Genomic DNA, 21049 nt, shown 5'->3' with positions numbered 1-21049 from the left:
GAATGAATGGATGAGATGACAACACTTCCAAAAATCTTTTTTTTTTTTTTAAAGATTTTATCCATTTTTTGACAGAGAGAGACAGCGAGAGAGGGAACACAAGCAGGGGGAGTGGGAGAGGGAGAAGCAGGCTTCCCGCGGAGCAGGGAGCCCGATGCGGGGCTTGATCCCAGGACCCTGGGACCATGACCCCAGCTGAAGGCAGACGCTTAATGACTCAGCCACCCTGGCGCCCCAACACTTCCAAAAATCTTAAAGTCTAGAGTGGAGAGAATCTCTACTGTCACAGAATAAGCAACGTACTGGGAAACCTCTGGAGAAACGGAGATCAGGAAGGGCAAGTCTCAGCCTGTAAGCCAAGGATTGTTGCGGCGAGATTTAGCATTGCCAAGTCCGGGGTCCTGTGGGCCCTGCGCGGAATCCAAAAGAAAAATCGCACATGATAACACGTTGTAACAGGTATCCAACAGATTACCAGCATTCAGTAAATGCTCGATAATTTTTTTTTTTAAAGATTTTATTTATTTATTTCACAGAGAGAAACAGCAAGAGAGGGAACACAAGCAGGGGGAGTGGGGGAGGGAGAAGCAGGCCCCCCGCGAGCAGAGAGGCCGACGGGGGGGCTCGATTCCAGGACCCTGGGATCATGACCTGAGCCGAAGGCGGGCGCTTAACGACTGAGCCACCCAGGCGCCCCTGTTCGCTAATTCTTGTCATAAATTTCGGAAGGAATCAGATTAAGGGTAGCATTCCGACCGTCCCCCAGTCAGGTGTTGTGCTCATGAACTACACTTCCCAGCATGCGCCAGAACTACGGCGGCCGGGTGGTTCGAGGGAGGACTACAACTCCCGGCATGCCGCGCCGTGGCGCCCGCACTACGCGCCCCAGCGGCCCCGGCGAGGGCCTATCAGGGGCGGGCGGGCGCGGCGGGCGCCGCAGCCCGTTTGACGGAAGGAGCGGCGGCGGCGGCGGAGGAGGATGGAGGCGGTGGTGTTCGTCTTCTCTCTCCTCGACTGTTGCGCGCTCATCTTCCTCTCGGTGTACTTCGTATCCTTGCCTGTGGCGGGCGGAGGCCGGCCGGGCCCGGCGCCCGGGGGACGGGGCTGAGGCAGGGCCGGGCAGGTGCGCGGGGGCGAGGGCGGCGCGGCCGGGACCGGGACCGGGGCGGCAAGCGGGGCGGGAGGACGGCCCAGCCGGGAAGGCCCGTCGGGAAGCCCGCCACTCCCGCCGCCCCCGCCCCTGCGCACCGGCCCCGCCCGGAGCGGCCGGGCGGCGGGGCCTCCCTGGCGGGGCCGCGGGGGACACTGAGGTCCCGGGCAAGCGGACGCGACGTGCCGCCTCTGGTCGCTGTGGGCGACAGCCGCCGCCGCCGCCCTTGTGGCGCCGGGGCCTTGGCGGCCGGGCCCTGCCTGGGACTTGGGCGTCGTGCGGGGCCTGCCGGGCCCCGCGGCCGAAGCAGCCCTCCGCGGGGGACCGTGCGTGGGACCGTGCCGAAGCAGCGCCCGCACAGAAGACTGGCTCCTGTGCTCGTCCGCAGACTGGTGTACAGGCCAGCACGTGAGGTTTGGACCCGCACCCTGCCCTCAGGGAGCAACCAGTCTTCGTCGTCGCCCAGTGCATCCTCCAGTTCAAGTCATTAACATGTTAGGAAACAAACATGCGGAATTGCATTTTCTTTCCTTGGAAGTCACTCGTAGTGCTTTCTGATGGAAGTAAACTTCCTGTTTGCCAGAGCGTCTTGGCTTTGGGGTGTTGGTAGCGTGTGCTTTCAGCGTGCCCTCATGGTATGGTGGACGGGCAGTCCGTTGGAGAGGAAAGGGACAGAATTTGCAGTCAGGACCCTTTCCTTAGGTAGATGTTTGCTGTGCACAGTACTTCACCTCTCTCCGCCTGGGGTTTCTTATCTTTACCGCGGGACCTGTTCACTTCCCAGCTCTGGCGTTCCGGGCCCCGCAGCACCGCGTCTGCCTCCCCGGCCCCAGTTAGCTGCACATTTTACTTGAATTCTAATGAGAACCTTGAGTTGGTTTTGTGTTCTTTTAAGATTTTATTTCTAAGTAATCTCTGTACCCAAGCTGGGCCTGGAATTCACAACCCCAAGATCAAGACTCATATGCTGTACCCACCGAGTCAGCCAGTCGAGGGAGAACCTTGAGTTTTCTTAGGTTTGGTGAACTGACTGAAACGGCAGAATCACGGGCCCAGGTTTTGACGACCTATGTCCCTCTTGCGACCTAAGGAACTGGGGCTTCCAGAGAAATGAAGCATGGATTTCTGTATTTGCAGTTTGGCAAGCTCGGCTTGATAGTTTAAAATAGGCATGGCTTATACCAATTTATGTGCACGGAAAAATGTTAGGTGGAATATTTGACTTAGACATTCAGGTACATTTAGGGTGTGTTTTGATGAGATTCAGTATATTGTATTACTGTATTTTTGGATAGTTGCACTAGCTTAATATTAGAGGCGAGAGGTAGAAAACGGTCAGAGTAGAAGTTCTGTAGGGATAGAAGTTTTCCTGGACTTTGAACCATGAAGAAAACCACGGAAGGAAAGGGGTGGATATTCAGAATCCAGGCAAGAGCAGAGGTGCAGATTCGGGTGTGTTTATGGCATTTCTGGATGACCGGGTTAAAGAATGGACCATCCGGAGGACATGGTTGATTTTGGTGGTAGTAGAAGGTCAGGTGGGAAAGGCTGGATTCGAGCAGATTTTGAAGGGTTTGGGTGTTAAGGCGGGGAGGGCTTTCACTTTTATCCTCTAGGCAGTAGGGAGCCCCTGAACATTTTTGAAGTAAGCAAATGGAGTATTAGGAAGATGAATCTGCAAAGTGGGTTGGAAATGGGAAAGACTGGAAGGTAAACCGCTGGGGAGTGGGCCCCTGTGAGTTTGAAACAGCTCTGAGTGTGGGCAGGTGAAAGGAGGGATTCATGGGTGGAGTGAGGAGGAAGGCTGGGTGTAGGATGTGAAGCAGATGTGACAGAAATAACTTGTCGCGGTTTGAGCTTGGGCAAATGGTGCTTGTGTCAGCGACAGAAAGAAAACACATTTGGAGGCGGATGATTTGTGGAAAATGAGATGAGTTTGACTTTGTGTTGAGATGTTGGGGGGAATATCCATATGGAGATGTTTAGAATTTACGTGAACTTATTTATTTATTTTTACTTGTTTCATTGGACATTTTCAAGCATAAAAGTAGAGAGCATAGTGAAATAAACCCCGTTTCTGTCACCAACAGTGACTTTCAGCATTTTGCTTTCTCCTTTCCTGGGTGGGGAGGGGATGTTGGAGCGTTTCACAGCAAATCTCAGGCCTTGTTCAGTTGAGGACTTTTCCTTCTGTATCACATATCCTCGTGAGTTTACATTTGGTACTGAAAACCATTTTTTTTTTTAAGATTTTATTTATTTATTTGAGAGAGAGAGAATGAGAGAGAGCACGAGAGGGAAGAGGGTCAGAGGGAGAAGCAGACTCCCTGCCGAGCAGGGAGCCGGATGCGGGACTCGATCCCAGGACTCCAGGATCATGACCTGAGCCGAAGGCAGTCGCTTAACCGACTGAGCCACCCAGGCGCCCTGAAAACCATTTTTTTGCTTAATTCTAGTATAAAGTGTGTTTAATGTGGAAGGTTTCGGAAATAGAGAAAAGTATTAGGAAAACAGATCACCTGGAAGGAGACATAACCAGTACGGACATAGGACCATCCTGTATTGATGGTTTTTTTTTTAAGATTTTATTTATTGAAAGAGACACAGCGAGAGAGGGAACACAAGCAGGGGGAGTGGGAGAGGGAGAAGCAGGCTCTTCGCGGAGCAGGGAGCCCGATCCGGGGCTCGATCCCAGGACCCTGGGATCATGACCTGAGCCGAAGGCAGATGCTTAACGACTGAGCCACCCAGGCGCCCCTATATTGATAGTTTTGTATCTTTTTTTTCACAGCTTGAGTCTTCAAAGACAGTTTATGGATCTTTCATAAATAAACACTTTTCCTATTATTGGGAATTCAGGTTTTTCACATTTAAATTGTTTTATTTTCCGTTTCTTAACGGTCACTGATTTTTGAGGAACTCCGATTGAATGGTCTCGTATGGGTCACTTTAGAATTGAGCATAATAAGATTATTTTGAAAATAGTTGAAGGAGTATAACTCAGAAAATTGAGTTGTCTAATGAGTGAACTTTACGGAAATAAAAGTTTTTCAAGTCAAATCTAATTCTGCGCTGCAATTGGGTTTCTGTCTGAAACTTAAAGACAAAAATAGTTGTTCTCAAAGAAGTTTTACAATTCCTTATCTTGGTCCTCAGATCATTACATTGTCTGATTTAGAATGTGATTACATTAATGCTAGATCATGTTGCTCAAAATTAAACAAGGTAAGACATTTCTTTACTCATTTCTGGTGCTGAAGGTGGTTCTCCATTTTCTGCATTAGAGATTATTTATAGATAACCAATGTATGTGTATGTGATTTTGAAGTTCATGTTGCTGCTTATTCATTGGAATGTTTGTAGAGCTACTGTGTTTTTGCAGTATTTTAGATCGTGAACCAAACTAGAGGACCTCACTGGAAATTTTGTTTCTTTACTGTGCTTCTTCCTTGTCCCTGTGCCCATCAGTACTTATGAGGGAAAGGCTCATTATTGAGGGTAATGGTATTTGTCCTCTGTGTCTAAACCCATCCTCCCTGCTAGTGACAAAAAAGCTCAGGCTGTTTTTTGTTGCATAAAAGACGACCTTCTTTTCGTGGCTTGCTGAAAAATGGAATTAATGAGTTGATTTGTTTCAAGGCCATTTTACCTTTGGTATATAGTCAGAACTTTACGTTGGCAAGAATATGCTGAGTTGCAGGGTTTGTCTGGATGGGGGGAAACCAATTAGTCCTGATCCATTTTATGGGCTGAGCAGACAGAAGAGCTTTCTGGATAAAAGTTCATATAACAGTTCCCTAAATACTGAGAGGTGCTTTTGGCTTGACCTAAAAATTATTCCCATGTGTCTTTTCACCTCTTCATCTGCTTAACGTTTCTCTGGCCCACGAGGGGAAAAAGTCACATGTGGAAAACTAAAATTACTAATAAACGATATTCCTCCTCTTCTTGTTTTCGTTATTTTGAATTTTCCGGAGCATGGTTTAATACAGTGATTGATTTAAATAAAATATTTTGTATTTATCTGCTGTACTTTAAAAAAAATTGAGATGTAATTAATATTAGTTTCAGTCCTCATCGTCTTCAGAAGAATGATTAGATATATATTTTACCAGCTGGGTTGTATTTCTTTTTATATTTCTTACTCAATATTTTAGAGGGTATTTTAGGGGGCGTTTAATTGGGTTTTTGTTTATAAAAATAAAAATTGGAAATGCAAAGTTAAGATTACCTGGATTCTTCTACTGAGAAATTACCCCTTCAGTTTGAAGTTAAGTCACTTTCTTTAATGTTAACTTTTACTTTTGTGACGGTAATATTTGCACACAACCATAGTCAAAGGTACTACAAAGCTCACCCTGAAAAACAGCAGTCCCTGCCTCACCCCTTTGAATCCAATCTGTCATACTTTTTAGTGGCAGCTGATTTCCACACTTGAGCTGTTAATTTGTTTCTGATATTTACATCCATATTTCTCTTTTATATGCTTGTACTGCTATTTCTTGATTTATCAGTTTTAAGTATCATCTCTTGACTTCTGAGTCAATATGATAGTTTTTAGGTACCTCTTTCCCTAAGCATCACCTCTCCTGTTTTCCTTTTTGAGTTAAATTGATACTCAAAGTTTACATTGTTACAATGTACTGTTACAGTAACATACTAAATCTTTTTTGGTACTGAGCCTCATAGTAGACAGTGATCATATTTTTCTTTCTTTTGTGTTTTTCTGGATAGCTTTCTCTTTCCCAATGTTAGTAATTGCTACATTTTTAAAATTTCCTTAGTTTTCACTTACCCATTATGAAGTCTTTTCAGATATATCTTTAAAGCTTTACTGTACTATTTTCTATGTGGGTCAAACATTAATCTATCGGGGAGCTCTTTTTCCAGGTGACCTTTCTCCGCAAGACCACCGTCCTTGCTGTGGTCTGGACTGGCCGCTTACAGGCCCGCCCCACAGCCCGCATCCTGGGACCCCTGGTCTGGGCCCTCCTTGGAAGTCATGTCTTCTTTTCTGTTGGCCCACTGCTCCATTTTGCTGGAGTAGCTTCTTGAGATTCGGTACATGGGGACTAAATTCGGATGCCTTGCATGTTTGAAAATGTCTTGTCCTTATCCAGGAGCGATAGTTTCTCTGAGCATAGCGTTCTAGGTTAGCAAAGATTCTCTTTCAGAGTTTGAAAGACATTGGTCAGTAGTCTTCTGACTTCCAGTGTCGTTCACGTCGGGCAGTATGATGCCGTTTTTATTTCTTCTTTCTCTTTTATGTGATCCCCCCGCCTGTCGTTTTTTGTTTTTTGTGTTTTTTCCCTTGTCCTCTCCAGAAGTTGTAGAAGCTTTTTTTATCCTTGGTGTTTGGGAATTTTGCAGGGCTTTACCTTTGTGTGCCTTTGCTGAGGCCTTTTTCAGTGCACTGTTTCGGCCACCTTTTTTTTTTTTCCCCCCCCTGTTTCAGCCATCTTATGGCTCTTTCAACCTGGGAGATCTGTTCTTTCTTTGATAATGTGCTCCCCCTTCCCCCCCCTTCTCTTTCAACAACTTTCACACACTGGATAATTGATCTGCTGGATTATCTGCCTGGTCCTTTCAAAAATTTTTATCCCTCTGTTTTTTTCCTGCCTTTTTGTTTCAAGATTCCCTCTGCTCTCTCTTCTGATTTCCTAGTGTGCGTACCATTTAAGTCAAGTTTTCGTTTCTAAGAGCTTGTTGTCTTGGCTCAAGTTTGAGTTTTTTAGCTCTTTGAAAATTTTGATTATAGTAGTTTTGAAATTTCCTTCTGCTTCCTCCATTATTTCTGTTCCCTCCAAGCTCCTTTCCCTCTGCGTTCTTTCCTCTCATATTGGAGGCTTCCCTCAATTTCTGGTTCATGGCTGTCTGTCCATATGTAAGGGTAAAGCCCTAAGATACTCACGGGAAGCCCGTGCGCACTCCAGGCTGTTGGCCGAAGTCTACCTGGGCTTTTGTCGGGGTGCCCCAAGGGCAGTTGTTTTGTCTGTGTTCTCTCTTGTGCCATCCAGTTACTCCACAGGAGAACTTTCCAGGCTCCTGCTGGGGGCTGTAAGCCTAGTGCTGGTATTTAGAGAGCAATTAGGGGAAGAACACATTGCTAATAAGCAGTGAAGAGAATGAAAACATAGAGCTTGGTTGGAAAGTAAGTAAAGCAAGCATCATCATGTTAAGTATCGCTTCCTAAAACTTTTGCTTCCAGTTTGTCTGTGGAAAACACGGTAAGAAATACAGTTTGGGAGCTACTGCGTGTGGGCGGAGGGCCCGGGGAGAGGAACAGGAACCGGGCTGCCCCGTCCAGAGCGCTCGCTCGGCCTGTGGCTTCGGTGGGCTGTCCATCTAATTCTGTACAGCAGGGATCGTCATCTCCATCTTATAGGGAAGAAAATCATAGCTCAGTGAGGGTAGGTGACCTTTCCTAAGATTGCTAAGCTGATCAGTAGGATAGAGCAGGAATTCCACCCCAGGTTTGACTCTGCAGCTTGCACTGGTCAGCACCATGCGCAATTGGTTACACTTTATTTTTTTATTTTTTAAATTGGCTTTTCTTTTTTAAAGATTTTATTTATTTATTTGAGAGAGAGAATGAAAGAGAGAGAGCACAAGAGGGGGGAGGGTCAGAGGGAGAAGCAGACTCCCTGCTGAGTAGGGAGCCCAATGCGGGGCTCGATCCCGGGACTCCAGGACCATGACCTGAGCCGAAGGCAGTCGCTTAACCAACTGAGCCACCCAGGCGCCCGAAAATTGGCTTTTTTTTTTTTTTTTAAAGATTTTATTTATTTATTTGACAGAGACATAGCGAGAGAGGTAACACAAGCAGGGGGAGTGGGGAGGGAGAAGCAGGCTTCCCGCCGAGCAGGAAGCCCGAGGCAGGATCATGACCGCAGCCAGCCGAGGGCAGCCGCTTAACGACTGAGCCACCTAGGCGCCCCAATTGGTTACACTTTAAAAAAATTTAAATTTAAATTTAAAAAAATCTGTATTACATATTAAAAAGTTCCAGTTGATTGCAAATTAGGTTTAAGGCCTAGCAAATCCCTTCTTCTTTGTTTCCAAAAACACTCTCTAAAATCTAAGTGCAGAGAGCCCTGGGGCCAGTGTGTTTGGGTTTATACTGTATTGTTCTACCACTAAGTAGCTGACTTTGGGCAAGTTACTTAACCTCTGAGTTTTTCTCATTTCTGCAAGTGGGGATTACCAGTTTGTGTCTGCATAAATATATTAACTTCCTTTTAAAGAAAAATCTCTATTCATAGGGGAGGAAGATTATTGGTGAGTGGAGGACTTAATAGCCCTTGGTGCATGAGAACTAGAATATTGCACAGTTAACAAAGGGAGCACACAGAAGGGCAGTGGGTGCTCGAAAGCCGGTAGGCTGGCATCCTGCTTCATTACCATATTTGTTCAACTTTAAAAAAAAATATTTATTTATTTGACAGAGAGAGAGCACAAGTAGGCAGAGAGGCAGGCAGAGGGAGAGGGAGAAGCAGGCTCTCCACCGAGCAGGGAGCCCGACGTGGGGCTCCATCCCAGGGCCCTGGGATCATGACCTGAGCTGAAGGCAGACGCTTAACCGACTGAGCCACCCAGGCGCCCCATATTTGTTCAACTTTGAGCTGTTAATGTGAGCTGTTAAGTACCTTTTGTGTGCATGCGTGTGTGTGAAATGATTTCCCTGCAGGATTCTGGAGATTGGAAAATGTTGAAGATTGATATTCTGACTTCCAAGGCATTATATATTGGGATATAAACCACCCCAAATTAGAGTAAGAGGCTTTAGGACAAACACTGGACTAGAAAGTAAATGATGCTCCATTTTCACCCCGGTTGTCATTCATGCCTTCTTCGTGAATGAATCTGAACCTTTGCTTAGGATAAAACATAATTGAAATTTAAGGACATTATTTTTAAGCTGTGCCTTGATGTATTTGCATGGGGTAAGCGGTTCCTGCAGTATGGAGATCTGGGTCATCTGAGTCTAAAAATAATCTTGAAACATGAGCTTGTAAATTCTCTGTGTATTCACTGATTTAGCTTCAAATAACATGCACATTCAGGAAGAGCGCAGCAGGGAGGTATAATACTATGTTCTTCCCTTGCAGTGGGTAATTCCAGAATTGATTGGCCATACCATTGTCACTGTATTAATGCTCGTTTCATTGCACTGGTTCATCTTCCTTCTCAACTTGCCTGTTGCCACTTGGAATATATATCGGTGAGTATAGTTTGTTTACGGCTTTGTGTTGCGGCAATTTAAAGAAAAATTTAAAAAACTGTAATAGCTTTTTCTTCTGCAATAAAATATGTGCCAGTCAAGAAACACATGACCGCAGAATGCTACATTATATCAGCATATGTTTTTGTTTACTTTGGTATACTGGACAAGTAGCAATTTGCATGGGCCACTCTTGTGATAAAAACACAAATTTACATGTGTAAGTTTAAAAAATATGGAATGTTTAGTTGTGATGTCTAGGGACTTACGTGTTTTACATTAAGAATGATCAAAAGTCTGGGCGCCTGGGTGGCTCACCTGGTTAAGCGACTGCCTTCGGCTCAGGTCATGATTCTGGAGTCCCGGGATCGAGTCCCGCATTGGGCTCCCTGCTCAGCGGGGAGTCTCCTTCTCCCTCTGACCCTCTTCCCTCGTGCTCTCTATCTCTCATTCTCTCTCTCTCAAATAAATAAAAAATCTTAAAAAAAAAAAGAATGATCAAAAGTCTGAGAATATAAGATTCTTGTTCCTTATATCTGCAGGTTTTTAATTAAAGTATATTTGGAACGCTCCAGAGAGAATTTCATTTTAAAGTCTGCAGACTGGATAATGTCAGAATTCTAATTTAACGAATTTAGGAAGCTTTTCAAACATAGCTTGGTGTAAACACTAACTGGATATAATAGTATGGTTGGGCACTTGTACAGTATGTATTTTCTTGTGAAGAACTGTGGGATAATCTTGACAAACTTGAGGTTATTTTTAGTTGTTCTAAATTTTTAGGTTTGTTTTTTGTTTTTTTTTTAAACTTTTATCTAGTTTTAGGGTAAAATCAGCTGATCTTTACATGTGATTTTTAATTTTTATTTTTTAAATGTGATTTTAATTTTTTTATTTTATTTTTTTAAAAGATTTTATTTATTTATTTGACAGAGAGAGACACAGCAAGAGAGGGAACACAGCAGGGGGAGTGGGAGAGGGAGAAGCAGGCCTCCCGCCGAGCAGGGAGCCCGATGCGGGGCTTGATCCCAGGACCCCGGGATCATGATCTGAGCCGAAGGCAGAGACGCTTGACGACTGAGGCGCCCCTAAATGTGATTTTTTAATTTTTATTTTTTAAAGTTTATTTATTAACTTTTTACAGTTTATTTATTTTGTTTAGTAATCTCTGCACCCAACGTGGGGCTTGAACTCAGCGACCCCAAGATCAGGAGTCACGTGCTTTTCGGACTGAGCTAGCCTGGTGCCCCATACGTGTGATTTTTTTAAAAGTGCAGTTAGAAAAAGAAGGACAAAAGAAAATAATAAAGGAGGGGTGGGAAGGGGGTAGGGAGCACGTGGTAGTGGAAGCCCTGAGGATGAGGAAGTGACTGGATTTGGGGAAATGAATTTATTTATTTTTTTAAATTTTTTTATAGAGGGAATGAATTTAAAAAAATAGGGGCGCCTATGAAGCCCCGCATCGGGCTCCCTGCTCCGCGGGAGGCCTGCTTCTCCCTCTCCCACTCCCCCTGCTTGTGCTCCCTCTCTCGCTGTGTCTCTCTCTGTCAAATAAATAAAATCTTTAAAAAAAACTAAAAAAATAAAAAGGTTAAAAAAATCAACAGATGGATCCTGCCCCTCTTTTCAGATGTCTGCACTTTATGCTTTTGGGGATGCAGACATCTGAAGTGGACAAAGAGGCAAAACACAGAATAACAAAATACTCTGGGTCAGTGAGAGGCCGGCTGCAGGGCCTGATGAGCGATGGGGAACCCGGGCTGGGAGGGAGTCGGATGGCTGCGCACGGGCCTCTCAGGAGAGCCGGTGTGAGCGGAGCTGTGCAGGGCTGGTGAGGGATTCTCCGGCGTGCCAGACACGGGGCGGGGGAGGGCTGGAAGGGAAACCAGCAGGCAGACACGCAAGGCATATTTAAGCACTAATCGGGTGGCAGCCACCTAGATGTAGGGGTAGGAATAGACAAAGCTGGTCATGTTGGATAGGATGGGTCACAGAGACTCTCGGCCCAAGGAGTTGATCTATAAATACAGGTACTGGTAGCATAGAGTTCACCCATTTAAAGTATTTTTTTTTTTAAAGATTTATTTGAGAGAGAGAGAATGAGAGAGAGAGAGCACGAGAGGGAGGAGGGTCAGAGGGAGAAGCAGACTCCCCGCTGAGCAGGGAGCCCGATGCGGGACTCGATCCCGGGACTCCAGCATCAGGACCTGGGCTGAAGGCAGTCGCTTAACCAACGGAGCCACCCAGGCGCCCCATTTAAAGTATTCTTTTCGCTATGTTTTTGGTGTAGAGATTTTTTTAAAGATTTATTTATTTATTTGACAGAGACACAGCGAGAGAGGGAACACAAGCAGGGGGAGTGGGAGAGGGAGAAGCAGGCTTCCCGCTGAGCAGGGAGCCGGATGTAGGACTCCATCCCAGGACCCTGGGACCATGACCTGAGCTGAAGGCAGTCGCTTAACAACTGAGCCACCCAGGCGCCCCTTGGTGTAGAGATTTAAGCAGCCATCACCACAGTCTATTTTAGAACAGGTTTATCACCCCAAAGGGAAGCTCTCTATGTGTTAGCAGTCACTCCTTCCTGCCCTCCCCTCCCGGCCCTTGGTGGCGACCAGAGTATGCTCTGTCTCCTAAGACCCATTCTGCACAGACACGTCATAGAGGAGAGTTCAGTACGTGCTCTTCTGTGACGGGCTTCTCTCACTCGCTGTAATGTTTTCAAGGTTCATCCATGGGTGGCAGGTGTCAGTTCTTCACTCCCTTGTATCGCTGAATAATATTCCACTGTACAGATAGACTACATTTTGTGTGTCCATTTGCACTTGAAGGGCATTTGAATTGTTTCTATTTTTGGCCTATTATGAATAATTCTCCTGAACATTCATGTGCACATTTTTGTGTGGACATACGTTTTCATTTTTCCTAGGAGTGGAATTGCTGCGTCATATGGTAACTTTATATTTAACCTGTTGACAAACTGCCTGGTGCAGCTGCACCATTTTACCTTCCCTTCGGCTGTGTTATGAGGGTTCCACTGTTTCCACATCCTTGCTAACCTGTTGTGTGTCTTTCTTTCTTACATTTGTTTTTATTTAAGTCCTCTCCACATCCAGCGAGGGGCTCGAACTCTTGACCCCGAGATCAAGAGTTGCGTGCCCTTCCAATGGAGCCAGCCAGGCGCCCCTGGGTCTTTTTAGTTTATTTTTATTTTTATTTATTTTTTTATAAAGATATTTATTTGAGAGAGAATGAGAGAGAGAGAAAGCACATGAGATGGGGGGAGGGTCAGAGGGAGAAGCAGACTTCCTGCCGAGCAGGGAGCCCGATGCGGGAGTCCATGCAGGAACTCCAGGATCATGACCTGAGCCCAAGGCAGTCTTAACCGACTGAGCCACCCAGGCGCCCGCGTCTTTTTAGTTTAGCCATCCTGCTGGGTGTGGTGTTTCACTGTGGTTTTGATTTACATTTCCCTAATGACTAAGGGAATTGAGGACCTTTTCATGTGCTTAGTAGCCCATTCATGTAGTCTTTGCTCTGTATGTTTTTGATTAACTAAATTGATGAAGTAAAGTGTCTTTGGGAAGATTTTTCTGGAAGCCTCGTGTAGTATCGATTGGATGGTGGGGAAAAGCCAGGAGGTGTAGGGAAGCCTGTTCAGAGTCTGGGGTGAGGCCGTGGAGCTGCACGGGGGTCGGGATGCAGGAATGCGGAGGAGACCACCGCCAGCGCGGTGCTAGGAGGGAGGGGGCCTGTGAAGGGTGGGGCGGAGAGCCCGCCAGGACCACCAGGAAGAGAGACCGTGCTGCGAGGTCACCTGGATGGCCGAGGAGGACAATACTGTCATCAGAGACGGAGCTGAGGTGTTGTCTGCACCCTCCACTCAGCTCTAGATGGGCTGCAGGATTTGGGGGAGAGTTTCAGATTTGTGGGCCACAGGGGCACTTGCGCTTCACAGAAGTCATTGCTGAGAAACCGTGCGTGTGGCAGGAAGGGGTCGGGGGCGGCGCAAGGTCAGGACACGTCATCGTCGTACTAGTGGTGGGGGCAGTCGGGGTGTTGCCACCCGTACAGTTACACTGCTGGGCCCTCCCGGAGTGACCTGGTTTCCTCACTCGTAAAGGGAGTCCTTCAGGGAAAGAAGACTGTGACATACGGAGTGACGTGAAATAAATATGAAAGCCTAAAAGACTCCACCATATGTTGAACACAGTCTCTTCGGGGTTTTTAAAAAACAACTGGACTCTTCTGAGTGTGTGGGAACCCTGGGTGGGATTGGTTCGGGGTTGGAAGGAGGTGCATGCTGGCCGAGCCTTTCTCTTCTGCCTTTGCTTGTCCCGCCGCGGCCAGGCCTCCACCACTATGAAAAGTAGATTTCCGGCTCGTCAGAGTATTATTATTTAATAATATCTTGAACTTGGCCCGTTTTTGTAAAAGTTACATAGAGCTAGACACTACATGTTGACTCAACTATCTGCTGTCTTAACTGAAGAGGAGTTTTGTTTTTACCGTGGTGGTACTTACTGTAAATCATTTCCATTCTGTCTTCTTTAAATTGTGCTTAGGCTGGGTGCCATTTACGAACCGGGCAGACTGAGGCTTATTATCTCCAGATCAGCAGGAGCACCACAGAGAAGGGCTCTCATCTGGACATAGATGTGTCTAATCTCGTTTCATAGAATTTTTCTTTTCTATCTTCTGTGAAATGGGAATAATTATGTTTAACACTCCTCCTTATAAAGATGTTGCATTAAGGGGCGCCTGGGTGGCTGAGTCGGTTGAGTGTCCAACTCTTGGTTTTGGCTCAGGTCATGATCCCGGGGTCCTGGGATCGAGCCCCGCGTCGGGCTCCCTGCTCAGTGGAGAGCCTGCTTCTCCCTCTCCGACTCGCCCTGCTTGCTTATGCTCTCTCCCTCTCTCAAGTGAATGAATAAATCTTTTTTAATAAAGATGTTGCATTAATTATTTTAGAACTTTCTAAATGAAGTTTCTAAGAACTTGATAAAATTGTTTTGGTTTGGAGCCCCCTTTACTTGTGTCCGGTGGAAGATGGCTGTAGGAATGACCAGTTTAGGAGTTTCCTACAGGTGGGTAAAAGGGTCTTGATGCATCAAATATCCTTCTCTAGATTGTCACTGTTTTGTTTCAGAGGGTGGAAAATTACAGCACAAATCAACAAGTGTTGTGTCTTTCAAAGGAAAAGCACGTGGCGCCCTGTCCATATCTGGTCGGAATTTAAGGCTGCTATGATTGGTTCACTTTTTTTTTTTTTAAAGATTTTATTTATTTATTTGACAGAGACACAGCGAGAGAGGGAATAAAGCAGGGGGAGTCAGAGAGGGAGAAGCAGGCTCTCCGAAGAGCAGGGAGCCCGACACGGGGCTCGATCCCAGGACCCTGAGATCATGACCTGAGCCAAAACCAAGAGTCGGACACTCAACCAACTGAGCCACCCAGGCACCCCAGGGGGTTAAATTTCTTAATTAAATTAGAGTTGGCAGGAATATGATCAATAAAAATAACTAGTGAAGAGGGTGCATTTCATACCACACATTTAAAGTGTTCAGTGCTTTTTTTCTTCAGATTTTATGTACTCATTTGACAGAGAGCGACACAGCGAGAGAGGGAATATAAGCAAGGGGAGTGGGAGAGGGAGAAGCAGGCTTCCTGCTGAGCAGGGCTCGATCCCAGGACCCCGGGATCAGGACCTGAGCCACCCAGGCGCCCCTATTATTGGTTCACTTTTGAAGGTTGGCTGTTATTGGGTACTTACTTTTGAGTATTTTTACTGACGATTTGGTTGTCCCTTTAACGTGTGCTCCCCAGGTTCATTATGGTGCCGAGTGGGAACATGGGGGTGTTTGACCCCACAGAGATACACAACCGGGGGCAGCTGAAGTCGCACATGAAGGAGGCCATGGTCAAGCTCGGCTTCCACCTGCTCTGTTTCTTCATGTATCTCTACAGGTGAGTTTACAGCGTCGCGGCACTTCCCCATTGGTGATGCCTGCTTTCGGCAGGTGAGACCACTGGCCTGTGCGACTTCGTGTGGGCGACCCAGAGCTTCGGGGGTCCTGCGGGCTGCTGGCGGCTGTGTGCATTTTGTATAAAAGTGTGATCGAATCCGTGTGCTGTGACCTGCACTGGAGCAACTCTGTGGCCTTCGCTCCTCCTTAGCCCCGACGCTGGCCCCGTGCTTTCTCTTCCTTCCCCGGTGTCCAGGCCTCACTGCCGGTCATGAGTGGTGCTGGCCGCACTCCCAGGGACCGGCCTGCCGCGGGTCTCCTGGGGGTCAGGCGCGGACAGCTGAGAGTTGGTGCGGTCTTTGTCGGCCGTGAGGATCTGAGGGTGGCGCTGCCTCACCCGCGGGCCAGGTGGCCCATTCGGGTAGAACCGTGTCAGCCTCCTGGTCTCGGCACACGGAGATGAGCGCCACCAGCGAGGCCTGGCCCTCAGACGTGGGAAGCCTCGTGCGTCCCGTGTTAAGTTATCTTTAGAGATAAACATGCCACCTTCTTTACCTGTCAGAGACTGATGAACAGAGCAAGGAAGAGAGACAAGATTGTGTGCCTATGATTTCGGATTTCGTTAAAAGTTTAGGAGGCCAGAAGTCAGGCTTAACCTTTGCATGCAAGCTTAACTAGATCATGCCTATTCTTTCCCCCAGGTAAAATTAAATTTTTCACACAGGCATGAGGACTCTTAGGAAGAACTTGTGTTGAACTAAACTGCTGTCATTCAGAGGGTTCCAGTAATTAGAAACTGCATAGAGATAGTGGTTCTAAAAAATTGCTGTTTGTCTGAAACAGTTTTGAAGTCAGAGCCATTTTAGCCTCTGCCTGATAAAGCAGGCTTCCTAAAATCCTTCTCCTGGGCTTATTGCAGCCACAAACAGATTGGATTGAAATTAGGTTAGATTCTTTTCATTATTAATCATATTTGCTTTTTCTGTATTTTATTAATTTTTTTTAAAGTAATCTTTGTGCCCAATATGGGGCTTGAATTCCTGGCCCCGAGATCAAGAGTCCCACGCTCCACCAGCCAGGAGCCCTGTCCTGGTTTTTAAAATAAGAAAAGGAGGGACGCTGGGCATAGAGTTACTTAAATAAAAAAAAAATCTCTCTCTCTTTCTCTCTATAGATATATTGGTATCTAGATAATTGATAGATATCTATGTTAACTAACTTGAGTTTAAATATTAGTTAAATAATTTAAAAAGTGGGATAGAAGAAGCACACTGGTATCATTTTCTGGTTCTCGAACTATACGTCACTCCTTATGTGTTTAATTTTTAATCCTTAATGGTGAAAAATAAAGAGCAGAGAAATATAATATATATATATATATATATTTTAGATTTATTTGACAGGGACACAGCAAGAGAGGAAACACAAGCAGGGGGAGTGGGAGAGGGAGAAGCAGGCTTCCTGCAGAGCAGGGAGCTCGATGCGGGACTTGATCCCAGGACCCTGGGACCATGACCTGAGCCGAAGGCAGATGTTTAACGACTGAGCCACCCAGGCGCCCCAAAGAAATGTAATATTAAGATATGATGACATACCGTCTTCTGGCTTTTTTTTTTTTTTTAAAGATTTTATTTATTTATTTCAGAGAAAGAGAGAATGAGAGAGAGAGAGCACGAGAGGGAAGAGGGTCAGAGGGAGAAGCAGACTCCCCACTGAGCAGGGAGCCCGATGTGGGACTCGATCCCGGGACTCCAGGATCATGACCTGAGCCGAAGGCAGTCGCTTAACCGACTGAGCCACCCAGGCACCCTGGCTTTTTTTGACTTTTTAAAAGTGAAACCATGTGAAGGTATCTGGGCCGCCAGAGAGGTTCCCTCATAGTTGCTTCTGGAGAGGCCACGGGCAGGGCTGGGAGCCGTGTCGCTTGCGGCTGTCTTGTGTGGCTGCTCTTGGTCACGGCGGAGCCCGGGGGTGGGGGGGAGGGGCGGGGGGATGCAGGATTGTGGGGGGAGGAGGAGGCGTAGACACCAAGTCCTGGGATTTGAAATCACACAGGAGTCTCCGGGGTTGGCCGGGGCACGGTGCTGGAGGCGGGTGGAGGGGCCGGGTGGCCGCTGGGGGCAGGTCGAGGGGGGACCCCGCACAACTGAGTGTAAGGCAGGCAGCCTTCATAGCAGGTTTGGGAGACGCCGCGTCCCTCTTTCTTGCCTCGCCTCCTGAGCTTGTCACGTCCGCCACCCTGCTGTGTCCTTGCCCCTGGGCGCACCCACTGCTCGCACCCCGGATGAGGGAGCGGTCTGGTCTCAGAGGACATGTGCCTCACGCTTTCTCCAGCTGGGGGCTGCTGCTGTGTCTGGTGGCTTTATTCCCAGCCGTCCGGCCCCTCACCAGGCCTCTCCAGCTTCGTGTTGCCTGCTGCGTGGCTGACGCTCAGGGTTTGTCCCATGGAATTAGAGGGGAGAATGCCCATCTTTAGAGAGTGCTGGACTCAGTGCCATTGGTATTGGGTTGGGTGCCAGCCTGGTGCCATCTGGGCCCCACTGCTTACTGTGTGACCCAGGGCTAGTTTCTTAACCTCTCTGTGCCTCAGTTTCTTCATCTGGAAATGGGATAGTAACTAGTACCTACCTCACTGGGTTGTGATCCGCGCTAAATGAGATAATGCACGTAAAGCACTTGGGTTTATGCTGACCTAGAGTTAACTCGCAAAAATCTTTTTTTTTTTCCTTTAGATTTCTTATTTATTTGACAGAAAGACAGCGAGAGAGGGAACACAAGCAGGGGGAGTGGGAGAGGGAGAAGCAGGCTTCCCACGGAGCAGGGAGCCCGATGCGGGGCTGGATCCCAGGGCCCTGGGATCACGACCTTAGCCGAAGGCAGACACCCAACGACTGAGCCACCCAGGCGCCCTGCAAAAATCTTTCAGGAGTATTAGCTACTGCCGTTAATCCGCGCTGTGTGCGGCGTTCACTAATGTGAAATTTGGACAACTAAGGACACCATTAGTGGTGTGTAAGGGGTTTCTGTGTATTCTGGTCCTCTGCTCTTAGCACAGCCAGGCTGACTTCAGTACAGGGCCATGATGATGGTCCTGTCGCCGTGTAGGTCGCGGTGGTTTGGGCGGAGTGTCCACCGAGTGACTGCCACGTGCCCGACGGGTCAGGCTGCATGGATGGTGCCCAGGGTTCTGCACAGAGTCTGGCGCGGAAGCGGGGGCCGCTAAGCTCAGTGCTTGGGGCCTGCAGTGGGCCCTCCCGGCCGCTGTGAGGTCCGTGCAGGGGCATCCCGGGTGGACAGGGAGCAGGGATCTGGGCCTCGGGACGGCAGGTGCAAGGCCTGGCTAGGGAATTAACGTTCTGTTTTTTGTTTTCTGGACATGGCTTCTTCTGAACTCTAGCCCAACGTTGGTTTTAGGTTATACTCCCATCCCCACCCCAGTTATTTATTTTGTTTCGTGAAAAAAATCGGGATTTGAGAGGCCCCAAGTAAGTAGTCCTTCTTGTAAAAACTGTAGCAGTGATTGTCTTTTGCTCAAATGAATGTTCCTTGCTGAGCCTCAGAGACACAAGCCGGGACAGAGCAGACTTGTCGGCACATTGCTCAGGGGCCGCTGGTAACGCTCGTCTCTTCTCTCCGCAGTATGATTTTAGCTTTGATAAACGACTGAAGCCGGAGGAGCCGCGGCCCGAGTCCGCCCACACCGCAGCGCGCAGCCCGGGAGCCTGAGACGGCTGAGCCCATCCTTAGAACCGGGACCATAGCAGTATATTTTTTCCTCTTTGAACAAAAAAAAAAATATTTTTGCTGTATTTTTACCATATAAAGTATTTAAAAAACACAAATTGAGTTTTTGTAGATTTCTGGTTCTCAACTTTAGCCCGAACCCCGATACGTGTTTCTCGTCATCTGCGTGTTGAAGATTATTACCGGTACGTAGCAGCGGGAGCACCATGCTGGCCTTGCGAGCCAAGACACAAAGGACACAGATCAGAGGGAAAGCTTACCAGAAGCTCTGCCAAGGAGGCAGAGTGTTAGAGCAAGCAGTGCTGTTAACCCGGGCAGAGGAAGAGAGAAATGACCCCTCTTTGGCAGCTTCATATATTTAATTCGGTGTCAAGATTTATGGGACTGTCAGCTAAAAGTCTTTTCACAAGAATGTTAACAGAAAATGGCATTTCGAAAAATACATCTTTGCAGAATCTGTGAAACCCTATAAGCCATTTGCCCAGGTACAATGTAATTCCTGCTTCTAGAAAGGAAAATAAATCAAAAAAGCAAAGTTTTATCAAGAATTTTCATTTAAAGCCACTGCCTCCAAAATCACCCTCAAACCCATAGGAGCTGCTCCGTCCTGTGGGTCCCGCTCTTGTATTCTGAGGACCCCGTGGCGTCTGGTCTCTCAGACACATTGCCTCGTGGGTTTGGAGAGGTGATTTGGTAGAAGATGTGCATCAGATTAGAGCAGGACTAGCTGGTCATCGAGTGACCGTGGAGCCCTTCACTGCTCAGCTCTGTCCTGCCGCGCCGATGTCCACTCTGCGACTCGGGAGACGCGGGACAGGCCGTCTCACGGACGTGGTGCTGCCCAGCCAAACTTGGTGCCCTGGAGCGGGGTCTGCTCTTGCCGTTGGTGCGCTGACCTCTTGGGCTCTGTTTGCCTGGGGATGTGACCCGGCCGTTCATTCTCAGTCCTACTTTGCGCCCTGACGTCGTCATCTGAGGCACTGGCCTCTAGGCCAGACACTGCTGTGTAACAGCAGAGTCCAGGGGAGTGACCCACGTCGGGGCAAAAGCGGGGCAGCTACACAAAGTGTGGGGTCACCAAGAGATCAGACGCTGCGTGTCCTTTCGGTCTGGCCTGGGCAGAAGGGCCCCTGTCTGGAGCGTTTGGCTGCACGTGGCAGAACAGGGACTGGCAGCTGAGGGAAACAGGCCATTGGCCTCCGGGGCCTCGCGAGTCCCTCCTCCGGGTTGCTGGTCTAGCTGATGCCGGGAGCCAAGCAGCTGTGATGTGGAAGTGACTGGGGGGCACCTTCCCTACCTTTTCCTTTGGAGGTGCCTTCCCGCCTTTTGAAAAACCCAACCCGAGAACAAACTGATCTCTTCCCCCATCGTTCTCCCCACTCTCCAGTGCCCCAACGTCCTGCTCAAGCTTTTAAAGCCACGAAGCCGTGCGGGGGTGGGGGGAGGCTTCAATCCTGAGAGCTGAAGAGACACGTCACTTCAAGCCACTGCAGGCGGTGGAGGGTTTGCTCTCCCCCCGTGAGTCTTCTAGCAGCGAGCGCAGACCCGCGTCGTTGGCGAGCCCAGGCCGTAAGCCCTTCTGAAACACTTAACTGGTTGAGAAGGAACAAAGCTTCCAAACTTGAATTGCTCATCTGCATCAGAGCCAGGAGAGGGGGTGACTAGTGTTTGTGTTTTCTCGGGGTCCCTCTACGAATGATGAAAAGAGGGGAGAAGCACAGACTTCGAGAGCTGGGGTTAAGTGCTAGGGATTCGTGCACTGTGCTTTCCCTGACCTTCCAGATCCTTCCATCTCCCCACCGCTTAGCGGGAAGGGAGGCTGGAGGTGGCCTTGGAATCTCTGCACGGGCAGGACCCAGCGCCCACGGGGTGCTCCCGCCTGTGACCTCTGCCTGCGTCGCGTCCTGGCTCCTGGTCCCCGTCCTCGCTGAGCATGGAGGAAGCCAGAGCCGAGATGCTGCTCGCTGCCCC

General features: G+C 48.1%; 1 protein-coding gene across 2 annotated transcripts; it reads left to right on the top strand.

The window, feature by feature from the left end:
• Positions 1 to 926: 926 nt before the first annotated feature.
• CNIH4 (cornichon family member 4) lies at positions 927 to 19176 on the top strand. Of its 2 annotated transcripts, XM_028111843.2 has the most exons (5): positions 927 to 1048; positions 4307 to 4375; positions 9259 to 9371; positions 15195 to 15335; positions 18974 to 19176. In XM_028111843.2, exons 1-5 carry the CDS (start codon positions 980 to 982, stop codon positions 18999 to 19001), a joined length of 420 nt encoding a protein of 139 aa, XP_027967644.1. In that variant the 5' UTR covers positions 927 to 979; the 3' UTR covers positions 19002 to 19176. The 2 variants fall into 2 exon arrangements, with proteins under 2 accessions (XP_027967644.1, XP_027967645.1); XM_028111844.2 differs by lacking the exon at positions 4307 to 4375 and having other exon boundaries at positions 1041 to 1123.
• Positions 19177 to 21049: the final 1873 nt, after the last annotated feature.

The sequence above is a fragment of the Eumetopias jubatus genome, unplaced genomic scaffold (genome assembly GCF_037043125.1).
Source record: "Eumetopias jubatus isolate StellerSeaLion01/CBP00866 unplaced genomic scaffold, mEumJub1_p1.0 scaffold_12, whole genome shotgun sequence".
Lineage (NCBI taxonomy): Eukaryota > Metazoa > Chordata > Mammalia > Carnivora > Otariidae > Eumetopias > Eumetopias jubatus.
Note: the sequence above shows the minus strand (reverse complement) of the source record. Positions and strands in the feature narration are given on the sequence as shown.

Bases quoted from the DNA above. Each gene is read 5' to 3' on its own strand.
- CNIH4 (XM_028111843.2), top strand. From the start codon at position 980: ATGGAGGCGGTGGTGTTCGTCTTCTCTCTCCTCGACTGTTGCGCGCTC. The intron at 4,376-9,258 runs GTAAGACATTTC...CTTCCCTTGCAG, and splicing joins GTTGCTCAAAATTAAACAAG to TGGGTAATTCCAGAATTGAT. The intron at 15,336-18,973 runs GTGAGTTTACAG...TTCTCTCCGCAG, and splicing joins TTCTTCATGTATCTCTACAG to TATGATTTTAGCTTTGATAA.